At 39.9% G+C, this 27,993-nt stretch overlaps 2 protein-coding genes across 15 annotated transcripts in view; one reads left to right on the top strand and one right to left on the bottom strand.

Moving 5' to 3' along the window:
* Nucleotides 1-8,282, bottom strand: part of PTCD2 (pentatricopeptide repeat domain 2) — a 106,101-nt gene extending 97,819 nt beyond the window's left edge. For 9 of the 13 annotated variants that reach the window (XR_011138089.1, XR_011138087.1, XR_011138088.1 and 6 more), the window contains exons 1-6: nucleotides 8,128-8,248; nucleotides 6,090-6,346; nucleotides 5,820-5,912; nucleotides 3,492-3,621; nucleotides 2,553-2,670; nucleotides 1,034-1,112 (exon numbers count right to left, since the gene is read on the bottom strand). Coding sequence is in view for 10 of the 13 variants with exons in the window: in XM_068928883.1 (XP_068784984.1) it covers nucleotides 1,034-1,112; nucleotides 2,553-2,670; nucleotides 3,492-3,621; nucleotides 5,820-5,912; nucleotides 6,090-6,228 (559 nt within the window). In the remaining 3 variants the exon portion in view is untranslated. Of the gene's footprint in view, nucleotides 1-1,033; nucleotides 1,113-2,552; nucleotides 2,671-3,491; nucleotides 3,622-5,819; nucleotides 5,913-6,089; nucleotides 6,347-8,127 lie in introns of all 13 variants that reach the window. The other 4 variants (XM_068928887.1, XM_068928877.1, XM_068928882.1 and 1 more) reach the window with 2 other exon arrangements.
* A 20-nt stretch (nucleotides 8,283-8,302) lies between these two features.
* MRPS27 (mitochondrial ribosomal protein S27) overlaps nucleotides 8,303-27,993 on the top strand; it is a 47,042-nt gene continuing 27,351 nt past the window's right edge. Inside the window, exons 1-5 of one of the 2 annotated variants that reach the window (XM_068928872.1) lie at nucleotides 8,325-8,409; nucleotides 10,077-10,154; nucleotides 13,615-13,733; nucleotides 16,017-16,087; nucleotides 18,097-18,155. In XM_068928872.1, coding sequence (XP_068784973.1) covers nucleotides 13,700-13,733; nucleotides 16,017-16,087; nucleotides 18,097-18,155 — 164 coding nt within the window. In that variant the 5' untranslated portion in view covers nucleotides 8,325-8,409; nucleotides 10,077-10,154; nucleotides 13,615-13,699. Of the gene's footprint in view, nucleotides 8,410-10,076; nucleotides 10,155-13,614; nucleotides 13,734-16,016; nucleotides 16,088-18,096; nucleotides 18,156-27,993 lie in introns of both variants that reach the window. The other variant, XM_068928871.1, reaches the window with a different exon arrangement.

Here is a 27,993-nt window from a genome sequence, read left to right as displayed (position 1 = left end):
TGACTAAAAAAATTCGACATGACATAAGCTTAGAAGGTCTATTTCAAAAATAAGAATTCAAATTGAAACCTGCTAATTCAAAAAACATTAATATGTCTTCAAAACTTTAAAGTAGTGTCAGCTGGACATCAATATTGCTTCCCAGCAAGAAGGCTTTCAACCTGTATTTGCATCTAGTCCTATTGTTCTATTACTTTCCTATAAATTTTAAAGTAAATTCTGGATACTTGAGAAAGCCGGTTAGAATCCTCCCAGAGAGCAGACACCTGTCTTCTAAACACATCACCAGTCCTTTCAACATTTCAGGTAAACTGTTTAAAAGCTCCGCATTACTGCATATGCTTCACTACACCACAACACTGCATCAAGCCTCTGCTTTAGTTATTTTCACAGCGGCTCAGTCTCAACCTTCGGGATCACTACTGGACTCAGATTTGCCGAACGTCAACAGACCAAACGGTAACTGCTCAACAAATTCCAAATAAAGGCATTTGTCCCAAAAGCTTACTTCACACATTGCAATTTAGACTCTCTCAGGGAAAGTCTTCCCAGTTGGGTGAAGTGATTCCCCCTTGTAATCATAAAGGGGCAAACTGATTTTAAACATTTTGCTCACATGTCGCAGTAGCCACTCTGTGCACACTACTAAAACAAACAGAAGCCTCCAGCCTGTTTTATAAAAGGAAAGAGTATTCCTCCCTGCTCTGACAAATCCAAAATTGCCAGAAAGATTTGTTGTAGAAATTCCTGTTCCAAGTTTAAAAAAGGCTTTGAATGGGGAAAACAAAAAGCCATGGGAAACTACAAATCAAAATTAAGCTTTCAGAGAAAAGGGGTTAGGGGAAAGAAAAAAAAAAAGCCCTCCTGTATAATCACAATCCTGTACTACTGTGGAGGGGAGGTAAGAATACCATTGCAGGTATATGTATATAAGGTACACAAAATATACACACACACACACATATACATACACAAATATATGTGAGAAGCATCCTCCTCAAAATGCATTTGCTTTAACACACACAGTACTTACTTTCATAATGGCCCTTTTTAAATAACATAGTCATCAGAATATGGAATGATGTACTGTCAGAGAAAAAACCACGCAAGTTCTGGAAAAGAAGCATGCAAACAAAGCAAGCTTAAAGACAGTTACTACAGAAACTGCATGCAGTGACTACTACAGCTATTGTACATAGCACTGAGAAGGTCCTCCTACTGGGAACGAGCCCCATCTTCACAAGTTCAATGTATAACAGTCTGGGCTCCCTGACCATTGCTCTGACAAGGAATCACTAGAATACCCGTGACTCAGTATGGTGAAAAGCTCAATTTAAAATTAAATAGAAATTTCCCAGAGATTTCCACTATTTGTTTTAAATGATAGATTATGTAATTTAAGTTAATGCAAGCAGAAACCACAGGCAGCTCCAAAAGCTTAGTAGATACACAGCTTCCATCTAATTAACAACATTTTTGGGGTAGACTACCATCACCTGAAACAAGGAATTTTCTGCTATTCACAATACCAAAGGATGAGCAGATCAGCACAAGGGCTTGAGTCATGACAAGCATAGTAGCAGAACAAAGAAAAAACATATTTCACAATCCACTCCAAACACGCTGTGCATTGGGAGAACGTGAATATCCATAATGAAATGACAGAAGCGTTAAGTCTGAATTTCTGTGGCAGCCTCTGAAGAAGAGCTACAGTGACACTGCATATTACCCTCCGTTATCTAGTACTATCCATCAGCTATTAAGTCCTGCAAGTACTATGGGACCTGTCTCAATGACACAGGTCTCAATTTAAGAAACAAAACCAAAGGCACTCATACACATGCCTAGTTTAAGAATATTAGTAGCCCGAGCGATACTTCTCCCATATTTGGCTAGGTATATCCCATAGCTTCTTGTTGAATTAAGATCATAGAGCTGACTTTCCACTGGCCCCCAAGGAGTTTTGAACACAATGTCATTGCGTAGATTTTTTCTTATGTATTAGATGCGGCACATGATCTATATCTTGTCATAATAGTATACAACACTTATACAGTGTTTTAGAGTTGCAAATAACTGTTAAGAAACAAGTCTCTGTAATATAGTTTCTTCAGGATAAAAATGGCTGAGTGCCTGAGCTGATTAATATTACATTGTCTCTACAGGGTTCACAGGGAGTTTCAAATACAGAGTAGCATGGTACATCTGTTGGTGCAAATAATCCAAGAGACTTCAGAAGACTGCCACATAAGAACTCAGAAGTGTTCATTTCCAGAAATGATCTCATGTGACACAGGATGCCAGGAAACATGCATCAGCTGTGTTCAGTTGAGGAACTATTTTTTGTTCAGTACTTTTTATTGAAATGATGCAATTATACAGAAGTACAATAAGAGTCAGTCTTTCCCTGCCCCTTTTTTTTGGTGGAGAGGAATTGTTGTTTCACTTTACTGCAACAGAAATCGCTTCAAGAATCTGAGCTCACATACGTAGCAAACAATCACTCAGACTGGAATAACAATGAAATTTTCAAAATACATAGGGGAAGTTACCTGATCTTTGATAAGTTCTACTGCAGGTGTTTCAAGGTCCAGCTCATAACACAGCCTCATAAATAAGGGCCCAAATTTATAATCATGTAGAGCTGTAATTCCATTCTGTTCATGGTACCTATTGGGAAGGTTGCATAAAGTTAATCACATGATGTGACAATTGTGATGTGAAATTTGTCAAGGGAAAACAGCTTCAAATAGGCAGTGAGATCTGCATGTGTAATGTTAGAGGCCGCTTCTCTCTCTGTACCAGTCAATGGCATTTAGCCAAACAGCAGGTTAATTTTATCAAAAAATATTGTTTTGATTGAGCTAAAAAATGAACTAGTAATACGTAATCTCTTCTATTCCCAGTAATCTGCAGTAGATTAGTAGAATGGATCTCTACCACCAGAATTCTCAGCTACTTTACCTTCTATTCACAGAGCAATAGCACAGGAGGTTGCACTCATCTTTCCCTGCTAAAATACTTCAACTTTCTCTCCTGAACTCTGCTCTACAGAAAAGGGTGCTTTGCATTTTATAATCATGTTTGCATAGCTCCTACACTGTAATTGCTGAAAAGGCTTTAATTGAGAAAACCTCCTAACCTACCATTGCTGCATCCAGACCAGTATATAACAGGGCACATCTCTTGGCTTGAAGATGCTACAGCACACATCTCTTACCTCTCAGCTGACAGCTTTGTGTGGCTCACCATTCACCCTGCATACAGTGGGATTCAAGTTCACTCCCATAACCTGACTCTCCTTTGAACCAAGAGCCTTTGAAGACTTGCAAACCCAGGGTAAAGAAGAAAACACCTTTAGCTTAAGGGATTAACTATGCAGACAGTCAGTGAATTAGGGCAAATGCTCAGCTGCAGACATAACCTGAGATGTTCTGATAAAAGTAAAATATAAAGAAAGAAAATAGTGTTACCTGCATTGGTAAAAGTACCTGTAAATAACTTTTCTGGCTAGCTCCACATCAGATGAAGTCTGACATAAATGCAGCAAAATTTTTAATTCATGTTTGAGAACCATTCCATTTTTCTTTAATTTTTCCTTAATACTTTGAAAATACAGATCTGAAAATAAAACACATTACAGCAGCAGTCTATAGGTAATTCCATTATCTGTGTTCCATACTTGGTACCTGAAACATGGAGATTCAAAGGTGCAGAAAGATTAATTTTACCACCAATAAAAAGGCATAAAGTTTCCCATAAAGAAGCATGTCTAGTTATTCCCACAAAGTGGGAATTTTCCAGATTTGGAAGATTTAGAGGATGCTTATTGTGGACTCAAATCCATTGCATATTTTAAGGAATATATCAGGTAATACAAAAATCTAAGAGGGAAAAGAAGTTTTGTAAGTGACATTTTCTGCCTTCTGCTTTTTTCTTAGTCCCACCCAGGATTCAAACTAGCACAAATGCTTCTCTTCAACACTGTAAGTATAAAAGAGTTTAATAGTTAATCATTCATAATTGATGTAAAGGCAAAGAGTCTTGTATATAAGCTATGTACTTCTATACACAGCCATAAGCATAGTGTGACTTCCCCTCTCCAGGAAAAAAAAAAGAAGTCTCTGTCCAGGACAGTTTTCCTATGACAGAACAAGACGACAGGCCAGTCCTTCAGTAATCTCATGGCTCTGACTCAAACACCCAAGACTAAAATCACATGTACCATCTGGCAGTCCTGTTCCTCTAATAATGCTGCCCCTCTTGTGGGAGGGTGAACTGAACTTGTGTAGCAGCACCTCAGTCACTGCTGTTTTCAAGCTAGTAACCTCCACAAGAGGGGCCAGGAGAGCACCCCAATGAGCAACATACTTCGGCATTAAATTTATATCCATTGCTAAACGCAAACAGTCCTCAAGACCAAGATGCAGGACTGACTCCTGTGAGGTCAGAAGGACGTATAGGTATATATATGTGTATATTTTTTCATGATGTGTTCAAAGATGCACAGAAATTTAAAGAAACTTGTGATCCAAACTATATTTGTAAAGAATACATTATCAGAATAATTATTACTGCTTTTCCCATTTCTAAACCAATATTTATTACTAGTCCTAATCACTCCTTTTCATCTTTTCCTTTTCATCTTTCAAATGAGTACAAAAACCATGCACATAGAAGCAGGTGGTCAGTTGTTTTCAATAGTTCTCAGAGGAGAACAAAAGAGTAAACCGTGGCCCATAAAACCAAGTGTTTGGCTTCTACAAAACTGTTCCAGCCAGAGTGATTGATCAAAGTCAATAGACTGCAACAAAGTCAACAGATTGTAAGTACAGGACGAATCATGTCCAGTATGAGCATGCCACTAACACAACAAAATACAACAATATTGGCCTTGACGCTGTCCGATTCAAAGATACCACTTAAAACAAACTCTCATTCTGACTTTACCTCCCCCTCTATCCCAGAAGACTTGTTTGTATAAAACTGAATTTGATATCTGTACATTTCTTAACACTAAAAAATTAACTGCATCCTTTGGGACAACTGTCAAAGTGAAAGGTTTTTGCATCACTAGAACACCTGCAGATGATTAAACAGCTGCAGGAAGTTCAGTCTTACCTAACCTCGTCTAATTTCTCAGGGTAGATTTAAGTTTCCTTAAAGAAAGGTGTTTGCAGACACTTTAAACCAGCATGACAAAATCTCCACTAAGAAAAACGTGCAGATCTTGCTCCTTCATCAGGTTGGAAAATATGAACTTGTTTTCCATGATTTGAGTCTATAGACACCATCTGGAATCAGATGTACAACTGAGAAGTTACATTAGACAAAAGGGACAAAGCTAAAGGATAAACTAGCTAAATTTATAGAGCGGATTAAGGGAGAATTACTAGCATAAGCCTACTGTAGACAGCTAAGTAGCTACTAGGCTTTATACTAACTTTCTCTGTTGAAGATGTATGTGAGGCAAGATTTATGGATAAGCAGTATTTTCCACCAGAAAATCTAATGGATTTGGAAAAGTGTGGACACAGGCATTTCAGGTTTAAGGTAAAGTAATGTAAAGTTTAATGTAATAATGTAATGTAGTTTAAAGCTCCACTTTTTCCAGCACAGCATAACTAATATTGTTTCATTCTACAAAGCCTCAGATGATCTGAACATTTTTGCTACAGCCAATCTGCAAGAGGAAGATGCAAGATGTTACTTTAAATGGGATAAATTTTGCATCATATTTTGATGGCTTTGACTGTCTGCTTGTTTCACAGTACTCAGACTAGGACTCAGGGTGATGATCATCAAATAAATACTAATACCTTTATTGCCATGAACTTCATTTCTAATTGCCACTTTTGTCTGCTGAAATTGTCGTAACTTTAAATCATCTTCTGTTAGCAGATAGCGCTTTCCTACCAGGAGAAACAAAAAGGAAGGTTAAGTTTGGTACCATACTGTCTGCTTTGATAGTATTGATCTTTGCACATAAACTATTGCTGTTATTTACCATGGCAGGATAACACTTAAACAACTGTAAGAATCACAGTTGCTCATGTCACTGGCAAAAAAATCCAAGCATCATGTCATACCTTTTCCAGTATTAATATATACGAGGAAGAAGCGTATCTGTACTAGATGTGCAAGAGAAAACCTAAAACGGAGACAGCATAACTCCTGCCTAGTCAAGCTACAAGAGGACTCTGATAGAAACAAGATCCTTCTTTCCATCCCATAGGGTTTTTCTTCTCTCTTTATTCACCGGAATTCAGAGCTTCCTTTCCTCATAACTGTTGCTCCCATTATTGTAGAATGCATCATCCTGAAAGCTCCCAAGCCAATGAGGAGACTAGGGGGAAAAACGCAAAGATAATTACTTGGATTGCAGTAACTCTCAGGAGACCTAGTGAAGTTCTGGCACTGTACAGATATCAGATAAAAAATAGCCACTGAGCCTATAATCTCAAAATTAACTTTGGGTGCTATCCTCAACTGCACTGTTTTGTAAGCTCCTTTAATAACAGTGTTGTCATGCCAACACTATTTCTGAACTTCTTCCTGTCATACACAGCTCTCCAGTAGTAGAGTCTACTTGAAACCAGTGATTCTGCAACAGAGAGTAACTGTAAGAGTTTACACTGCCACAATCTACACTTCTAAGGTGTTGGCTGATAAAAGAATGATTCTAATCATTAATGGACAATAGCAAGTATTGACCCAAGTTAGGTTATTTATTCTTCTGTACTCCTCTCGCTCTAAGTAGCAGGCCACCTAAATAAAAATGCTTGTTTGCTACCTTAGCCAGGCAAGCTAACAATATACTCTACAAAGTCAGGGGGGAAAAATCCACGCCATGGCACCTGCACCCATGAAATTTAATGGTAACAACTCCAACTCAGTTCCAATAGGTTAAAAAAAAAAAAAACCTTTATCCAGGATGAAATTAACCTGGATTATTGAGCCATTTACATCCCACAGACCTTCTCAGCTGGTCTAACACTGAAAGACCATCCCTGATTTGGCCTCTTTCAAGCTGAGACAGGGATCATGCTTATGTTTGCAGTCGCACATGCATCACAAGCACTCAGCTGTCACAGGCTATCAGCAGATAGCTTTGGGCAACAGAGCTTTACCCTTCTTGAATTCAATTACGTGAATCCTACCACTTCGTTAACTTCACACCTTACAGAGTTAAAAAACAAAGCAAAATAAAGCTAAACAGAAGTCTTCAAGGCAAAAGGAGGGAGCTTGAAACAGTCACCAGCCTGCGGTGCACAGCAGCATGTGAAGGTCGCTCTGAGGCTTTATGAGGGGACCTGCTTATCTCAGATATGTCACAGCCTTCTGGAAAGGACAGCCAGTGACGGTCAGACCAAGGGTGAATCTTCACCTCTCAAAAGAGTACAACTGAGCAATACACAGACTAAGACATTTCCAGGTGGACGCTCTCCCTGCACGGGACACCTGCAGGGAGCCCAGAGGGGAACAAGCCTGGGGGTTTCGCCCCGGGTTACGCTGGGGGGGCCCTCTGCCAAACGCCTCCTGTCTGCTTGTCCCTCGTCTCGGCCTTTGGGCGAGGGAGCACCTCGACCTTCAAAACTCGGCCACAGTGCAAAGTGGCGTCAACGGGCAGATACCATCCTCCCAGAATAAATACGCATTTAAGAAGCAGTATTTCTTAAAAAGCAGATGAGGCAAGAGATGCGCAGAGAACTGAAGCAAACAATACGGGATTCACAGCCCTCGCCTTGTGGCGCGGCCGACAGACCCCTCCGCCGGGATGCCCCCTCCAAACGCCGGCTACTTCCCCCGCCTGCCGCCTCTCGCCGCCCTCCTCGGCTCGCGGTCCCCATTACAGCAGCCCGCCGCTCCCTTTGGCGGCTCGTTTCCAGCCACCAGCAAGCACAGCCCACACCAAGCGACGCCGGCGCAGCGGGCCTCTCTCGACCCAGCCAGCACTGCCCGCCACAGCACGCCGCCGCCTCGGAGCCCCGCAACCGCCCCGCCAACCGCCGCCGCTCGCCAGGCCTGCCGGGAGCCGTAGTTCCCGCGCCGCCCCCACGGCGGCAGCAACAGCAGGCCAGAGCCCCGCGCCGCCGCCGCCAGCCCCCGGCGCGCAGCCTACGGTACCTCCAGGCGCGCAGCTCCAGCAGCCCGGAGCGGGTGGACGCAGCGCCGAGCGCCGCACCGCCTCCCGCGCCACCCGCCGGGAGCCGCCCGCTAGCACCGCCGCCATTTTCTGCGCGGGCCTGACGCCGGCGGGGGCGGGGCGCTGGCGGGCCCCGCCCCCCACCCCTCTGCCCGCCCCGCCCCGCCTCGCTCCGCCCGCTCTCTCGGCCGTCGGCGCCATGGCCGTCGCCGCGCTCGGCCGCGGCTTGCTGCGGAGCGGGAGGGCCGCCGGCGCTGCGGCAGGTCGGTGGCTAGCAGGGCGCGCTGCGGCCGCGGGCCGGGCCGGGCCGGGCCGTGGCGATGGCGGCAGCGCTGGGCGGGCGGCGGGGCCGGGGCCGGGGCCGGGGCGGCGGCGCGGGGTCCTGGCGGGGCCGGGCCGGGCTTGCCGGTGGCCGGGGTGAGCGGGGGCGGCGGCCGGCGCCGCCGGCGGCGGGTGCGCAGGGACGGGGGCTGGGTAGAGCCTTGCACCTCCGGCCTTATACAGGTGCGTAAAGATGTAAGGGACTTCGAGAGCTGCGTGTCAGTAGCACGAGGTGCAGAAAAGTACTGTTAATTTGTTTTTACATATCTTTACGTATATTCCACCTGACTTCATAGCATAATATCTAAGGACCTACCTTTTTTGCATCACAGGAATTAATGCCAAGTAGTATTGAGGCCGCCAAACCCGAGGCAGTAAATGTTCAGTAAAACCTGCCTAAATAAGATGACAAAAGCCCAACCAAGATCAAAGTTTTTGAAAAGCTGTCTTTGCAAAAAACTGACATCTGGGAGATGCAACTCAGCAATGTTTTGTTAAAGCAACGTTGGGTAACTTTGTTGTGCCTTTGCAGCTTAATTCGTTACCACTGTCTCTGTGTTGCTTCCTAATAGGTAGATGCCCATATCTCAAAAATATCGCCTTTGGCTCTGGCACTGTAGCTGCTCAGAAGTGAACCAGCATGAAGGATTCAGACCTGCCTTCCTGACATGTAGTTGTTTGTACTGTAGAAAAAAGTTTTTCAGACACTTATATTTTCTAGTGCCATCCTTGGCTCTGAAGAAACACACAAAACTTTATCCTAAAAAATCCTAGATCTGTTATATGCATCACTTCTCAGTATAATGAAAAATATCTTTTAAAAAAACCCACCTCTTCTCCTTTTTTGACTGTGGTAAAGCTATGTACATAGTATTCTTATGTTATGACTGTTGGACTCCAAATACTAGGTCTTTTGGAAAAAAAATTTGCAAAGGTATTCAGGAGCTGGGCATCCTTACATGTCAGAAAGATGGTAAAGCTAAGGGGGATAATTATTTTGCTTTCAACAGTAACAAATTTTATTGGTAGCGGATACATTTTCAGATAATGCTTTTAAGGTAGTTGCTAAGAATTCTGTGTAGCTAGTAATGTTTATTTTAAAATAGTTCACGTTTCTTAACATTAGATTCTGCAGCCTTCTGCTTGCATTTCTATGTCCTTCAACAAATCTTACTCCAATGTTCATCATGCATCTTCAAAGCATCATCGTGTTAGTGATGCACAGGTGTTTTATGCTTATGCTTTTAAGCCTGCATTTAACTAAATGTGAACATTTGACAAAAAGGGTCTATATGTGCAAAGTTATTTTTGTTTGTTTTTTCCTACCTTTATCATTTTCTTAAAAATAGATTTCATTTTGGGGGAAATTTGTCTCATGCTGAAAAAACTTTTAGGGGAAGACTTTTTACTGTATTAAAAATAACAAGGTCATGGCTTGTCCTAATACAGGGAATGCAAACTGTTACAGTTGCTGCTTCTAACAGCTGTGCCATAAAGGCAGTTTAATGCATCCAGCTCAGTAAATATGGCAGAAAAAAGATGATCTTTAATAGAATTTTGATTTTCTTCTTTAGAGATGTCTTACATACTGATTTCTTTTTTTCATTAGGCAGAAGATCTCTACTTTCTCCAGCGTATGTGGACAGCTCAAAATGGGAAAAGAGAAAAAAAGAGGAGCATAGCCTGGGTGAGAAGAGTTTCTTCCTTTTTTTCCTCCACTTGACTTATTAATTGCAAACGTAAAGTCTAAAATCATTTTAGACTAGCTCATGGTCCGTGAATCATTCAAAATAAGCATATGTATGAAGTAAAATGCTTCTGCGATTCTGTGTCAAAATCTGCCCTATATGTTAAAAATCTCTTGCATGTTCAAACCTATATGCAGAAACAAGTCAGAATTTGCCCAACTAGTTAATATTTGGTTTCCATTAGGTGGTGTTTTTTCTTTCACAAAATACAAAGATTTTATGAATGTCATATTTTTATGTCTGAAAATTAGAAGACTGAGTGTATTCTTTGTTGAAATTTTAAAACATTTAGTTTTTAATTGTAATGCAGTGTGAAAAAGCACCTATTACATAAGTATTGTAGGTCATTACTGTTTAAAAATGGTATTTTAAAAGAACATTTTCTTCACAATTTTGCAGGAGGAACAATTGTATTTCTTATTGAAATTCTGTTATTTCTGTGGGGGGAGAAAAATATTTCAGATAAGTTTTATATTGAGCTATGATACTGAAATCCCTCTTGGGAATTTTGTAGGTAAACTCTTTGGCTAGATTACATGTCAGATGACATTCCACCATCTTTCTGGTGAATATATTGCATGGAAAGCATTCATGACAAATTTTTTTCTAGGCTAAAGATACAAATACGTTATTTTATGCCATGAGTGAAATTGTCTTAGAGAATCCCTTAATACATAATCTTTATCTTCCATTTTTCATTCCTGAGTTTTATATGCCTTGGACTATATTTGTTAATTGTAACACAAATTATTGGGCTGGAAAAAGAATCAACAGATGAAATTCAAGGGCTTTTGTCAGGCAGGAAGACAGACAGCGATCAGAATGACGTCTTCAGCATTATATACGTTAATTTATTTTTGTTACTTGGCCATGAACTGATAGGTTGATATTGTCAACATATTTTACTCTGCATGGGCCAGAACCAGATGGTGGGTGCTCATGGCTGTAGCCTGGATCCTTCAGAGACTGTTGTACCTTGTAACTCTTTATGGTCAACGGGACTGCTCCCCTCTGTGCAAGCCCTTTTTGTATTGGAGCCACAGACATTAATGATCTGGGATGTATTTGAACCATTCACCTCCAGATGAAAAATGATTCCTATTTTGACCAACGTCCTAGGCAATAGAAATCCATTGTAAAGAAAAACGTTGCTGTACAAGCGCTCGTGCAGTCAATGCCTGGCTTCACCCAGGCTTGCCAGGACCTTTTGTGACTCTTTGGCTAGCAAAGTTCTAGCTGCTGCTCTGCTAAAGACCTTGGTCCAAAGCGGACGCCTGCTGCATGTTCTCTGAAGAACTACTTTGCATTTTCATTTTGTGCTCACAGAAAAGAGAAAGCAAGTTAACACAGTGCCAGCTGCATTAGCATTTTCAAAGAGGAGACAGCACCACAGACATCTGCTCCGTAGCTGTCAGTTGTATGGCTGCACATGCAATCTTGTGTGTAGTAACTGGTGACTATAGCTAGAGTAAATTCGCTGTATTCGGGAGATGCTCTTTTATCTAGGTATTTCAAACACTGTTTCAGAATTGTTATGCAAAATTATGTCATGAGAATATATCACTTTTTGTTTAAATTTAGTTCCATTTCTCTGCTACAGTGCTGTGGTGCCGTCCTGGACTCTTAACTCATTTACTGTGTCCGTGTAAGACACAGTAAGGCTTATTCTCTACTCCATAAGAATAAGTGCACATGACTGTAGTCTCAGTTTAGCATGAGTGGGCTTAACAAATCTCAATACTGGAAAAGGCATGGGAAAAGGCATGTGTTTTGTGTACAGAAGCACACTTATTCAAAAAAGTAGGGCTTGAAAGTGCCTTAATTTACCATTTGTAAACTGCTGACTGGTAGGAAGATATCTGCTTAGTAGTAATTTGAAGTCCACTTACTAAAAATTAGTTATCAAGGAAGCAGGAGGCTTGGCTGGACTTAGATTCTCTAATGTTACAGTTGGTTTATCACTAACAAGTCAAACGAGGTAACGATAAGTGTCTTGATGACAAGCACGGAGATTATCAAAATCCAAGGGGATGGCAAAACGCAAGTGACATAGAAAAGGTATTTTTGATTAGAAAAACTTGTAATGAAGTGGCTCATCACCTATCTGAGAGGAACACCAGGTGGCGGTGCTGCCTTTGCAGACTTGAATAATTTCCATTCAAAGCATTCTTTGGTACAAAGCTGTAGGTCTTTCCAGAAGCTACTAGGGATGTGGATATTGTGGGAAATGCGGAACATAATTTGTAATTTGTACTCACCTCAACTTTCCTTTATATTTTTCTTGTGGCTATAAAACAAATCAGAGCTTTCTTTTATGAAAGCTAAATGTTTGCTTGTGAGTTCTGCCTGTCATCCCTAGGACAGGTAAACTTTGGGTGACAGTTCTATCAACATCCCAGTTGCTGCCCCATCACTAGATTTCAGCCCTGTCCTGGAGGGATCACTAGTAAGAGTGAGAGGGTAGTTCCTATTCCAAGACCTTGCATAGTGGTCGAACATTCCACTTGTCAGAGTGGTTACATGCTGTGGATAGGCATACACTGGGAATCAAACTGAAACTATATGGATTTCATAGGCCACTAGATAGGTATTAGATGTCGTAAACAATAATTTGAAGGGTGAGGGACTGCATTTTTCCAGTTGGTATTCTGAACCATCCAGTTGCAGGAAGCAAGAAATTGAGCTTCTGTGAACAAATGAGAAAAAAAAAAAAAGCGAACATGAAATCCTACATGCTGTTCTAAAGACAACTGTCAAATCATGCCCAAAAGTGAAGTGACCTCTGCTTAGACTTACGGGTTGTCTGTTAGTTTGTTTAAATCCATGAGATTCTGCAATATGCACAAGTATTTTTGTAGGGGGAATGAAAGTTTTGTAAAAGTTAATTTTGGAGAAATTCATTTTTAGACAATAGTTTTGAGAGAGTTGATATGCTAGCATCCCCTTTGGTAATGACTAGCAGATAAATAGCGTAAAAGTACTTGCAACATAGATCTGTTAGAACGTACATATGATTTTACTTTGGTCATAAAAGCACTTACTTCCTACGCTAATGTTAGCACTCCAGTTTTACTACCAACAGCGCTAAAAGACTCAAGCGTTCATGCTCTTGCATTCTAGTATTTCTGTCCGGGTGTTTTTAATTGGGAGAAAGCAATAATGTTGATTACTGAACAGCAAGTTACAGAGCAAGCGTGGTTCACAGAAGGTAGCTGAATTATTTCAAATCATGAATCTGAGAAAAAAAAATCTGCTCTTAGACACTCTTCTAAGAAAGCAAACCAGGAAAGGATTACTCACTGCAAATTAGGCATGTCTAGAAACTAGAGCAGAAACTGCAGTTTGTCTGGCAACAAAGCTAAGTTTCCAATTAACTTGATTTGTCTCTTATTCTTTAAGGTTTAATCAGCTTTCATTTTATCGTGATTCTTACACCAGTGCTGATGGATAAGTGCTTCATGTTGCCTTCCATGCTAAAGTTTTGATGGAGCGTTCCAGCTTTTCAGACAGCACAAAAGGTCAATCATTGAAATTCTGCACGTGAACACTCCCGGAGGAGGCCTGTGTATAAATGGCGAGCGGTCTTGGGATCCTGCACTCTTGACGTTGTATTCATTTGGCTTATATTTTACCTAAGTCTGTCAGTGTTTCCTGAGATGGGCTCTTCAGCTTCATGAGCACCTAGACAAAAGAAGTCCTAGGCTCGGGCTGAGTGTTGCCCGTGCCGGTCTTAGGCATCACCTTCCAGTTCTCAAAGGGAGATGCATGACAACTCAGTGAATTTGAAAAAATAGTTCTGGAGTAGATAAATGTGATCCCCACCTGTACAGTTGTTCATCTCAGAGTGACATTGCCATGTTATTAAACAAAGCAGATTTCTGAGTGAATACTTGACCAATGCTTTTTTCAGCTATCTCTGAGTGCAGATGAAGGACATCAGCTGACAGTTGGCTTAGCATGTTTAGGCAAACATCTAGCCTTTTTCTGATTCCTAACCTAATTTCTGATGTTGTTGGCTGCAACATCTGTTCTGTCTGACTTCTAGCACTACTGGGAATGCCCTCAAAGAATTTACATTGGTTGTGCTTCATGTGGAGTGGAGCCATGCTCTACCATGACCATCATGAGTGGTGGAGAGAAGGGACCTATAGAGTAGGGTACAGGCACTTCTTATAAGGCTATTCCCGCAGAAAATTCTTTACCATTAAAAGAGTTGTCTGCTGTTATAGTGATTGTGCGGTAGAGAATGGCCTTGGTGGCCCACCTCATCTCACCGTCCTGCATTGTATTTCATCAGAGCTGATACTCCCTCAGTGCCCTTGCCCCAGATTTCCTTTCTTTTTCATGATCGCGTGGTGTCTGCCTTCCCTAAGCACGAGATACCTGCATGTCAGGAAGGTTTTTTTTTGTGTTTTGAAAAGCACCCCAAGTGCCTCAGGAGGATGCTATGTAAATAGAAAATACTCTGGTGTGGAGTGGACAGCAACATTATCTAATCTAGGAGTTTAACACTTAGCTCCAAACAAAGACTCCAGCGTTTTACTGCAGCAACAATCTTTGCATCGCATGTGTGTTGTAATTTACAAAAGTACCTATATGATCACAGTAGCACTGCATGCGGTTCTTGCTATTAGAACTGCATGTATCCCTCAGTATTCACTAGTGGTACAGGAGTGTTTTTAAAATGATGGTTAGTGATATTGCTTGTTCTGTGGACAATGCATTCACAGACTGCATCCCTCAGAGACACTGAATGTTATTGGAGCAATGCTGCTTCCTTATTACCTGTCCTTGCCAGTTTTGCCAGAGTGGAAGCGTTAGTCGATTGTGATGTGATGCTGCAAATTATGCCCACTGATGTTTCATTGAGGTGTGGAGTTCAGATAACCATTGTGACCTTTGCAGAAAATGAATTGCAAAGTTAGCCAGCCCATCAGTTCTTGCAGCATGGCCAGTGGGGCTGATCCAGAGGTGTAAAAGGAGGCTGTTGCTGGGTTAAAAACAGCTAGAGTCTCCATATGCAAAGGATAAAGGGAAGTGCTGGAGATAGAGAGAGAATGCATACGGTTGATGGTGCTGGAAGGTGCAGGAGGATAGAAAGTGTATGATGGATGTCTCTGAATATTGTAGATGGAGTGCCATCAGTATGGGCTTCCGGAAAGAGGCAAACAGCTCACACTGAGCATAACAGTAAACAGCTCACTCTTCCTGGGTCATCATTATTTTCCAGGAAGAATACAAAAATAAAACTCCAAATTATATTCATTGAGTTCAGTGTTCGGTTACCTGTTAAACAGTCAAAAGCTTCAAGTTCCTGTGTAGTCAAATTAATATTGTTATATGACTGCTGGAACAGAAAGTTAATAAGGTACTGGCCAAGTGCCCAATTTGATTAACTGGATTTCTTTGGATTGCTGTTTGTGCCTGTAGGGTTCATCAGAATGGTACTGCTTATTTCTGTGTCTTGTTGTTTTACCATAAATTGAAGGAGAAACCCACCCCACAAAAGCACTGTCTAGCAAATGCTAAGCTTGAAAGCAAGTGTGAATTTTCAAGACGTCTACTCAGGTTTTTTAGCTATCGCTACAGTATAAAATCATAATGTTGAAAATCCTTCCGTATATTATTATTTTATGGACAGTATTGTTTTTGTACAACTTCAGAATGAGAATTAAAGAAGACATTATTAGAGAACCAACATTAAACTTCATGGACATAGGCTCTATTCCAAGCTATATGATAGCTCTGTAGATTTTCCTGTAATCTCAGCTGATTAAGCACTCTTCTTTTGTTTTCTGCAGCTGAATTAGCCACCTTAATGGACAGAACCTATGAAAGAAAACTGCCTGTCAGCTCTTTGACAATAGCCCGGGTAAGGAATAAATTCCAATCATAAAGTGATAGGAATGACAATAGGATGCTTATGAAATCAAGTGAGCTCAGAAGGGATAAATGATATCACCTCTGCTGGGAGTTCTGGAATCGTAAATGTCTTATTATGCTGTTAAATTGGTGTGTAAAACTGTCTTATTGCTACTTTGTGCTCATTAGTTAATATCTGGACCGTAGGCTCTTCCGAAAGGAAATAGGTTGTTTTTCTGTTAGGTAAAGCATTCAGTGAAGTGGGGCCTCACTCTGTTACTAAGCTATGTATTTCCATGATATAGGTTCCCTGCCTTCTTGTGTTTCTGTCTTTGTCAGGAAGAGCTTTAGCACCCCACCCCCTGAGGCACTTTGTAGGAACCCAAGCTGCTAAGGGAATGCATTGGATTAGCACACTGCCTATCTGCGTGCATCTTCCTATACTTCCAGGCTCCTTTGGGAGTAAGGCAGAGGTGGCTACGTTTTGCTGCTACAATTTTCTTTCCTCACCTTAGCAGACTCTGACAGGACAAATGTTAATGTGGGTTACATGAACCCCTTGCTCTTACTGGAATTAGTAACCAGAGCCATCCTTTGGATGGTTCAATCTGGGGAGGAGAAGTGAAGGCAGAAACGCAAGATGTGCTTTTAAGTTCTCTAGGTAAGTGGTGTTTTGTACTGAGAAAGCAGAATAAACTTGGCACTTCATTTTCAAAATCAAATTTCAGAATTCAAAATTATCCAAAAAAGCTGAATCGCCACCGTGGCACCTCAGTGACAATTACAGTAATTCGGATCTTTGGTACCAGTAACTGAAGAGTTGTAGAACGTTTTGTACCATAACCAAAAATTGTTGATCATTTCTTCTGAGACGACGTCCATGAGAGAAGTGGATATTCTTCTCCCCTTTTGTTATTTAATCAGCTTTGTTCCTTTCCTTCCTCACGCTCCTACTTTGTTTTTTCTGGAGAGGTAGCATTTCCAGGCTGTCAAATAGACCCACATTCCAATACCTGTAGCTCACAGATCAGAGTCTCATTTTCTAAAATATCAATAAAGTATACAGGCATGCTATTGCCATACTCAAAGATGAGATCTACATGTAGACAGTGTGCAAGGAGAATTAAGAAACGGGAGGGCGAGACAGCTGAAACTACTGTTTTTAGCATACTTTTAGGATAAAAAGAAACACTGACCTGGAGATCATGGTGTTTGTATATTCTGAGCTAAAGGCATTATATAGAGGAGTCTCTGCAGTGTTCCAGCATCTTTATGCTCATGTTAGTTAAACCTACAGGAAGACAGGATTCATTGTTACCATAAGACAAAGTCTGGCTGAAAATGTTGCTTTTATTTAAACATTTGGTAGCACTGAAAATTTTGTAAGATTGCCTGGCATAGATGAGGTTTTACATGAGAGGAAAGTTGTACTTAAGTGTTGTGGAGGTATTAGTCTTTTTTTTTTCATACTGTTATTTATTTGTGCTCTGAGAGATTCTAGGCAAGATTGAGACTAGTGAAATACAAGCTAGTGTTGCCCCTGTGCTTCAGAATTTATAGTATGAATAGGCAAGACAGGTAAATGTTAGGGAAAAGAATGCTTTCTAGAAAGAGGACTAAGGCTTGTGGAGAATTACCCAAATCAGAAAGAAGAGTTAAGAACTAAACGTGGATTCAAATTAAAGGATGTGATTGAAGTGGAAAAAATTCAGAGGGGAGCAACAAAAGTACCGGGTGCTGGATTGTATGGACATTATTCTCAGATGGTCTCCATGTTTTCAAGTTATGTAGCATTTCTTAGAGGTAGTTTTAGTCTTTTTAGGGTCATTTTTAAAAGATTTTACTTGTAGCAAAGTGGGAGAAACCTGACTAGCAGTAAGCAAAGATTTGAAGACCTCCATTACTGTCAAACACTTAGATATGCAATGCAAATGTACTCCATTAATTCAAGTGGCATTTTATTCTAATATGCTTTGTGGGTGCTCCCTCTGAAGCTTCTATTTCTTATTTTTCAATCAGTTTGTTGATAACATTTCTTCACGAGAGGAGGTGGATCAAGCCGAATATTACCTTTACAAGTAAGTGTCTTTCCCTCAGACTTACGGGTCTTTGAGACATATAAGAAGTCACCATGAAGTCCTGCCATTTTAAGACTCTGACTCTTTCCAATATATTGGCTGTTTCAAAATATGTACATCTCCTTGTCTTATAACTCACAGTTGAGGACCTTCTTCGTCTGCTATTGTTATGACTCCCCTCTTTCCTGGCTTCTGGCATTGACTGCAGTCAAGCCTGGTAGTCCGAGCCACTGAACAGCTAATGCATCCGCCAGCTGTGACTTAAATTAGTGATACTGAAATTGTAAGGAATTTTGCCTGTTTACATTTTTTCCTTCTGTTGCTTTTTTGTTGGTTTTTTTCCCCCCTCAAAGTCACAGTTTAACTAAATTGGCTATGTGTATGTTTGCATGTGTAACTGTAGGACTCTGGGAAGCTTTTAAGTTTGTTTCCTCAGAGTGAGCAGAACGGAGAACTGGGTTGCTGTGGTAATGATCAAGTCAGCAAGGCTAAAGGAAGTATGGTTGTTTATCCCCTTTGAACTTTATGTGTTCCAAATAAGCTGTGTAGTTCACCTTATGCAAAGGTTTGGGAGTTTTTTGCAACTATTTTTATGTTGACTGAAGTGTATTTGATACCTTTTCTGCCAGCATCAAGTTGAGTGCTTGCTTGCGTCAGATCAAAACATCTCAGTATTGACTTTGAGAAGGCAGTAAATCTTGCTGATCACTAAAATAAATAATTACTTTTATGGACGCTTACACACACATTGGAGAACTGGGTTTCCTAATGGAGAAAGTAACTGATGCTTTCCAAGCCTATGAGAAAACATTTGCTTTACAAATAATGTCAGGTTGTTATTTTAACAAAGAAATTTACCATCTGACTGCTTTAAGTGTATGTATGGTTGTAAGTGCACAACTGCATTAAACTTCAGATCTCTAGTTATGAACTTCTGGTACTAGCAGGGAAGTAGCTGAACTTCAGAACTTCAAGATGGAAATGAAAGAAACCCTGTTTGCTAATACTAGCAATATCCTAAAATGAAAAAATAAAAGGAGGAGGAAGACTCTCTCACAGAGCACGGGTTAGTGGAGCTTTCCTTCCTTCTGGTCAAGGTCTCATTAATGCTGTCAGATAGACTCTATGGGGACCCTGTATTATGGTACTTTCCTCTTCAAAAGATATTCCTTAGTGGGCAGAAATCAGTTTTCCATTCTGCAAAAAGTGCTAATTAGAAGAAGACAGAAGAAAGTAAAGCCTGTTTAAGGCAAGCCCTTTTTTTAGCTTGTTTTAAAGGTGTACACTGCCAGTACCTTTTGTTAAAATATGTGACGATTCTAATGTAGGTTTTTCCCCGCAGATTCCAGTTCTTGTTGGTCAAGTTGAGCTCTGTAGGGTAAGGGACCTTCTGATGCCCAGCCATCAAGAGGAATGTATGGTAGTTTAATTGTTCAGTCTCAAAATTGTTTAGACAAAAACCAGATAGTCAAGAGTGAGCTATTCATGTCTGATGTATCTTATGGGCTTTTTCTTCCTTCTTGAAAGCAAGAAGTCCAGAGTGAGTGACAAAAGAAAAATGGTGAGCATAGAAAAGCTCCTTTAATAAGAAGGAAAGAATAGATAGAATAGGAATCTTTAGCATATAAATAAATTTCCTGTTGTTCACTTGTGCCTGGTTAATGCATAAGTTTAAAAACAGGTTTTTATCCTTAAGACCACATTCTAAAGGAGAGATTAGCAGTACAAAAGTAATCACAGCTATTTACCACTTCGCTAAGAAATAATAATTCTCCTGTGCCTGGTGAGAGTATGGTTACGTGCACATTAAATATAGTAAGTCATCATTGATACAGATTTTAATAGCCAGTGAAAAGAAAATAGAAATGTACTGATGTGCAGTGTGGCTTGACAGACAGGCATCAGTCAGAGTTTTTCTTGTATGTGTTCCTGTGATGCTGCATGCTTTGGATGTTGCAAAATGTTTAGTCTTTTGGTGATGTTAGCATTAGTTTTCCAGGAGACTTCATTCCATCATCATCCATGAAACTACTTGTTCTCAAAATGCATTAATATGCAGGTAGTGAAACAGTGCAGAGAGGTCTGCAATTCATGTGAAAATGTAAAAATCCCAATTATAACATGGTTTCCCTTTCAAATGAAAATAAGTGTGCTGGCTTCAGGAAACAGGAGAAATGGTTGGTATCCGCAAAGTCTCTTTTATTGTTCTTTACGTTTCACACTTAGGCTAGAGTTCAAATGAAGGACACGTGTATAAAGAGATCTCTGCGTTTGGGAGGATGTTTGACACAGAAAAAGAGCACTGCACAGACTTCAGACAGCCACGTCGTGAGGCATATGGGAGGCAATAGGAAAGGAGAGTTAAGGAATAGGGAAGCTTTGACAAGGAATCTCTTTTTCTGGCTTGTCAATTCCAGTTCAAAGCACAATCTTCTTTTTACTTTATGTAATGAGGCTAAGTCTTTAAAAGTAGAAAAGAGAAAGAAGAAATAAAAAACTTTTCATTGATATTACCTAAGGTTTACAAATCCGTTGTGGTTGTGAGCAAATGGTATGTATATTTCCTGATAACTTGGCTGTGCGTGCAATACGCACAACATTCCCAAGCAAAGTGCTGTGTTTTTCCCCTTAACTGCCTACAGAATATAAGGGGAAGATTTTGGTGCCTCTCGCCAGTGTTGGGTGCCTCCAGCAATCTGAGGTGAAGGGTAGTCAGTTCGAAGCAGCCTGCAGGGCTGGGAGATGTTCTGACCAAAAAGGGCAAACTGTGCTGGTGGGAAGAATTGGGGGAAATAAATGGCATTTCCATGCTCCCTGTGTGGGTTTTTCCTGAAGATGGGAGTACCAGAACTTTTAGCTGTAAACTTTGTAGAGTGAGGGCTTACCTTGTATTGTGTCAGGCAGAACATAGTTTTGAAAAGTGGTATTTTGGAGCATTATGATGTATTTAGGGCCATGAAATACAATGTGTGTATTATATTTAGACCTGTTTCAACCTTCTGTGCTTTAAAGCAATGGATCTGCAGCCATACTGTCTTCACAGAGGATCTTGAGCTCTCAAGAACAGCTTTGTGGAAACTGCTATACTACTTTGTAGGACATGTCAGTAAGATGGTAAAGGCCATTTTGAGGCATGATGTCATCTTCTTTCAGTGCTCCTCTTTTTGTTCTCTTTTGAATACCTCCCCCCCCCCCATTTAACTGTCAGACTTAGAAATCTTTTCATCTCCTAGGATCCCAGCAGAAATTCTAATCAGAATGCAGAGCACTTTCTGCCAGATCAAAGCCCTGCAGTTCGCCTCACTTTGTCCTGCCTCACTGAGATGTCACTGTTTCTCACTTTGGGGTGGTTTTTGGATGATAGAAGCATTAGCATAATGGAGAGAAGTTTTATGGTGACGTAACTCTGCTGATTGTGTGGGTAGGTTTTATGCTAACAAAGATTTTGAATGTGGTGGAACCTGTTGTGAAAGTTTAATGTTGAGATTCCTTGAGAGGCTTTTTAATAGCATTAGACCTATGAGCACAGTGTTGAAAAAAGTGTACAGGCTGCCTGTAAAATGTAGATGTTTGTGCTATGCATGGATATGCTCTTTAAATTCTTGCACAATCTATCTGGAATTTTTCACTGCTTTTACTTGATTGATATTTATGTGTTGGAAATGCAATTATTTTTGCATATTTCGATACACATTACCTGGGATCAGTAGTTGGCTATATTTACAGAATGGTACAATATAAAACTTCTAGAAGTTCTTAAATATGCTATTATTGCATCTTTAATGGTGACTAATTACATTTTTGAAGCTTGATTTCAGCCCTGAAATCATTTTGTGACTATAGCAGTCCTCCGTATATATGAAATTATGTTTATTCCTTCCAATGCCAGTATATCAGTAGTTAGTCCAACATTCATTCCCACTAATAGGCACCTTGTTTCCATTAACCTGTTCCAGTGCAAACTGAAAAAAAGATAAAGAAGAGACATAGACACGCTCTACAATGGACTTGCTTCTTCCTTTGAGGTGCTTTCATTGTCCTAAGGCTGTAGCTTGCATACGTTGTGTCAGTTAGTGGGTCTTGGCTTTAGCTTCCTCCAGAGAATTGTGAGTGTTAAAGCAATAGAGATATAAAAAAAAATTAATCAGAAGAATCTGTGTATTTTTCAAGATATGCAGCAGCTATCTTGAAATGATGTTGAGGAGTGGTGGAAGGGTCTGGGGGAAAAATACCACTGGTAGCCAGGATGGTACGTTTTACCAGTGGGAACCCTCCTCAGCTGAGCAATCCAAAATAAGTTCATTCTCAAAAGATTCAAGCTGCTCTTTGACAGGTTGGGAGAAACAAGGAACGGAAACACCAGAGAGGTTTATGTAATTAGAACATTCAGGTGATTTGCAAGTGATTGACAGGAATATTTATTTTTAATGCACTTGCATTGTGATGGCCAGTGCGTGCTGTTGCTCCACGGAAGAATTGTTGGTCACTATCCAAGCAAGCGCTGTCAGATGTAAGGGGTCCAGTATCACAGAACGATCAGCTCTTTTCTGGCCCCAGCATTCACTCATTTCTACATGGATGTGCACATATGCTTACTCTCCCTGTCATCTTTCAGGCTTATCCATTGTTCAGCCAGAGTCTGAACTACAGTAGTCTTTGGAGAAAATAACCAGCAACTCCATCTCAGAGCCTGGAACCAAATCTCAGCAAGCCTAATCCTCTAGCCATACCTTATTCAAGTAGGTGTCACTGGAACTGTGCTATGAAGTGTGGAATACCCATCAGTAAGGATGTAACACTGAAAAGCATCCAGAAGATTCCCTTCCTGTAACACAGAATTTTTTTAGTCATCTGCTTTTCATAGTTCACCTGTCCTTTTGTATAAGTTTTCCTTCAAGCTTGGCAGATAATGGAAAAGAAGTTTTTAGGCTCTGTGTACAAAGGCAGAAAAAATTGAGAGACTTTCCCTAAACACTACTACTTTCTTTTTTCATGTCGTAGACATTAAAGGGATAAACATTTGGATTTTCAAGACCTTTCACTTTTTTTTTTTTTAAAGAAAGAAGGTTCTTCTATAAGCAGAGTACCTATATCAGCCTAAGGGGGGGAAAAAAACCTAAAACTTCTGGAGTAGGTAGAAATATAAAGCCAGTCAGCTTCAGAAATGGAAAGAACTGGCTCAGTCCACACCCTGGGTAGGTGAATTTTTCATTTAGTATTGAGAGGAAGGCTTTCATTCCCATCCATGTGAAAAAAAAAAAAAGAATATTAACAAAATTTTTCATATACTTTAGCCAGAATCTTTCTTGCCAATGATCCAAAACGTTCTGTATAGTAGCTAAAATACACTAAAGTAAAATGTGAGAGGTAAGAATTTAAGACCAGATCTTGACTGAATGTTGTACTCTTTTAGAGCCTATGTTGAAGGAAAAAGGGTGGTTTTGTCTCAGGATTTGGCTTATGCTCTCCTTAAAGCTAAATTTCACTACATCCAGTGACATTCTGGAGGTGGTTTTGTAAGTTCCTGCACCAGCAAAAAGCCTGACTAGAGACAGCTTTGTGCATTATATTGTGGAAATACTAAGTCTAGAGAGAGGTTAAGTTGCAGCCAAAAATGTAAAGAGTTAGCAGTTCATATGAATATGAATGAGCAGGGCAGAGTAAAGTCTTTATAAGCTTCAGAATTTAAAACACACAAATACACACAGAGATTTATTCATTTGCTAGCTTGGATGACTAATAATGGAAAGATACGCTTGGGAATTAACCCCATCCAGTTTCCTCTGAAATGAGCTTCTGATCCCATGGCAGCCCCTTAGTAGTATTAGCAGCCAGTGCCAGAGAGAGTAGCTCCAAGCCCACGTTTACATCCTAGTAGTTGCAGCTCCTAGGATAAAAACCAGATTTTTTATCAGGCTTGAAGCCCCACCTAGAACTACCACGTTCCCTACTTTGCCAAACTTTAGCTTTGTGCTTATTGTATCCATCAACCTGAATCATTCCCTTATGGTGCTAGTACTTATTCTTTTCTGAATAAAAATAAATAGAGCAGAAAAAGTAATGAAGAACTCCATCATTAAGAAATAATCTTGCCCTGATGTTAGACCATAGCTGTTTTACTATAGATAGGTTGATTTGAACTAGAATTATTTGAATTGTTGAATTTGATCCCAGTTTTAATCCGCAAGCAAGAAACCTTGATTGAAATAACAGACTTGAACCATGTTTCGTGTTTAAAGTTTTAATGATCTTTCTAAACAAAGCCTCATTCCTGTTTTCTGGTAACCCTTTAAGCCATTTTGATTTTTTTAATGTGGAATTATTATACTAAATTTGGAACTTTTTTTATTGACCAGGAAGACCACCATGTACTTATTTATAAGGTTAAGAAGCATTTATTTGCAGGCTTAATTAATATGTTTGATTATGTTTCAAAAGAGAGAAATATTTCCCAGGGTGCTGTTTTTCGTTCATGTAAGCTCTATTTGGAAAGAAATTTGGAAGAAAGTACTATTTTTCTGCAAATGTGCGCATTTTAATGAGTATATGAGCATCAATTTTATTAGGTACAATAGGGGAAGCATTTATCCGAACATATTTTGCGCTTAAAACTTAGTTATCGACTTAGTTATCAACGGTCTTGTATTTAGTGAAATTAGCTGATTCTCAAGACGTTAAGATTTTAGTATCTTTAGATTCTAGTTTCTATTTATCTTGTATTTAGAAGAAGTAAGCATATTTTCTTGCTTTTTTTCAAGTCTCAAATTGACTCTTTACCAAGCTGAACTAAACTGAACTTAGGAAAATAAAGAAGATGCTATCGTTGCGGCTGTAGAAGGGGTAACAGCTATTGAAAATTCTGGTTTCAGTGGTTTAGCCAGTGACTTTCTCTAGTCTATTGTTGTCATGTTGGTTAAAAAATGACTTTGAAACATGCACTGCTCGAGGAAAAAAGATATTTAATACAAGTTGTTGATTTCAACAATTATAAATTGATGAACAATTTATTTCAAATAGAAATGCCATTAAAATTTTTTATCAGCTTTAACTTAATGAGCCTGCAGTACTGTGGTGTGAGCAAAAGTGGGAAAACTGTACAAATAATAAGGTTAGGACATTGTAACTTCATCTGTCTTCACATATCATGTATGAAAGGACAAAACGAATTAAAAATGGGAGACCGTTTATCATTTACTTTGGGGAATATATGTTTTTGGATCAGTGCAAATAATGTGTACTCAGAATGCTGAACAGTTTAAATGTCACAAGGCCAAAAAACACAGAAATAAGTACAAAATCAAAAGGCTTCCAGATGAGGCGGAAAATTTCTTGAGAATGTCAGTGGCTGTGAGTGAGTATCTTAATGTATTTAGTCGTAAGGCAACTGAGAGCGTAAAGGAGGTTTATGAGATAAGTTACGGTGTTGATTCACTGCCATTAGGGATGATTTTCTATGGGTGAATCAGTGTGTTCACTTACGTGAAATATAAAAGCAGATGCGGATGAGCTTCTCAGAAGATGAGAACAATTATTTTTAATGAATTGGATTTTTAAGAGAGAGGTAGGTATTTAGAGCTTGGACATGTTTTTTGACTATGTAAATTTTATTGTGAAAAAAAAAGTTAGGAACCAGAGATGAATGATAAGCAGAAAGTAATGTTGGCTCTCAAGTGTCCTGTTGTTGGGTGTAGGAATCACATAGCCTGTCACAGCTGTTCAGTTGAAAATACATGTTGGGTTGAATATTCATGTTGTAAAGCTGACCTGCTTACCTGGCTTTACTTGGGATTTTCTTTTTGCCTTGTCTTTCTCTTGTTTGTAGATGAAAGTAATGGTTATGGGAAGGTGGGACTAGAGATCCATGGAGAATGTGAAGCGTTGTGTAAGATTCAGGCCATATGACAGTGTGTGGGGGTTAGCACGGAAAGGGGTTACTGGCTTTCCTCCCTCACTTTCCTCCCTTGCCCCTCCCCCCTTTGTTTTTTTTGATTTAATTGAATTTTTTTTGTCTTTACAATCTTTGGAGAAAAATTTCTCCAGGAGACAAATGTGTGTGCTAAGAACAGCTATTCAAGCAGTTTCATGACACCTTTGCTTTCCTACCGTAGAAACAGTATCAGCTATTGCCAACTGCACAGTAGGGGAGCTGGGACCGAAACATCTCTGTAAGAATGAATTTTCTGTTCTGCACTGCCTTTTCTTAAGGAGGTTGTCAGTATTGTTGAACGATGCCAAATCATGTGTTGTTTTTATAGATTAAACCAAGGGCACTACAGTCTTTTTGTTCCGTTACCTCCGTCAACATATGAAATATAAGGCTAACATACACATTTTAATTAAAATTTCCCTTCTTTTTACCATATATAAGGAAAAACCTATGAGATCTTAATTTTAAATGCATAATTGCTGTATATAGAGACTGTTATGTTCCACAGGGCATATAGGATGAAGACACCGAGCAAGTAGAGAAGGCCCACACCTACCTAATTAGGCTTCCTAGAGTCAAGAAAAATGTTCTGCACTTTGTTGATAACAATGAAGACATTTGGTTTAGTAATATGATCCAGCAGAGTGTCTGTTGCATTGCGCTCTGAGAATTTCTGTGGTTTTGATGTATGTTGCTGCATAGTGTATAGTAACAGATGGCAGATGTGATGCAGGTTCCAGAAGGGAAAAGCTTTGGAAACAGAAAGTTCATTAAGCTGACCTTGCTAGCAGATAAAATAGACAGTCAGTCTATTCTTTATCTATAGATCTAGTCTTTTTTTTTGTTTTATTATACACTGTTGTAGACAAAATGGTTATGACAAAATCAAAATTATTGCGACAGGAAGGAGAGAGACCTGCTTTAGCATACATCTTTCTGGCATATGATTGGGAATGTTAATGTTCAAATATCCAGCTCTCCTTATTCACGGAAAGGGATGCTTGCACTTTTATAGGGCAGAAAATGTTTGATGAACCGCCAGTGATTAAGACATTTAAAATATTATCTGATTATATCCACCAGGCTGTAGATTGCCTTTTGACCCCAGTAATAAGGAAATTTGAAAAGCTAACCTTTATTGCTTGATTCCCATGGTTCATTTTTCCGAAATACTTTTGTCTTATTCAGAAAGGTCCAAAAACATTAATGTGCAAAAGCAAAGCGAATGAAAATAGGCAGATATGTTTATCTACCCTGTATAGCATGTTGTTTCCAGAGCGTATACTTTCCTGCCTGTGAAAAAGTGCTCTACTTCCTAAGGGCACAAGAAGCTTGTTACAAATAGACTCACAAAATAATGCTTTGTCATAATTGGATGAAGGTACTGATAAGCAAAGGTCATAGTTTTAACGTTTTCCTGGGGTGGTTTCTGAGGTTGTTTCTCTCTCTCTTTTCCAGAAATGGGAAAGTAAGGTGCAATTTTCTGGGTGTAGAATGTCTAGTAGGGAAGGGGAAAAGAACTGAATTCAGGTTACCTACCGTTTTTTTCTTTTAATGCTGCTTTAATAGTGAGCTATTTTTAAAGCTGCATGCTCCAGATAACATATCTATACTGTCTGCTGGAATGAAGCCAGTTGCATTTTCATTGCTTCTCTGTACCAAGTGCTCCAGTCACTCTGCCCAGCTACCTATACCTGTCCCTTCTGGCAGAGTCCCAGTTACCTCTTTTTGCTTTTCTGTCTTTTACTTGATAAATTTTTGGTTCCCAGACACAATGATCTCTTCCTTATTCTTATCTCTCTTTTTTGGGAAAGGGGGGAATGGGCTTCAGAGGTAGAAGCCCAAACCCCTCCTATCTGCTGATGAAACCTCATCATCATGATACCCCTTATACTGCTAAAATCCTGGTGT

This window comes from Struthio camelus, chromosome Z (assembly GCF_040807025.1).
Source record: "Struthio camelus isolate bStrCam1 chromosome Z, bStrCam1.hap1, whole genome shotgun sequence".
NCBI lineage: Eukaryota > Metazoa > Chordata > Aves > Struthioniformes > Struthionidae > Struthio > Struthio camelus.
The sequence above is the reverse complement of the archived record's forward strand: the minus strand, read 5'-3'. Positions and strand labels throughout refer to the sequence as shown.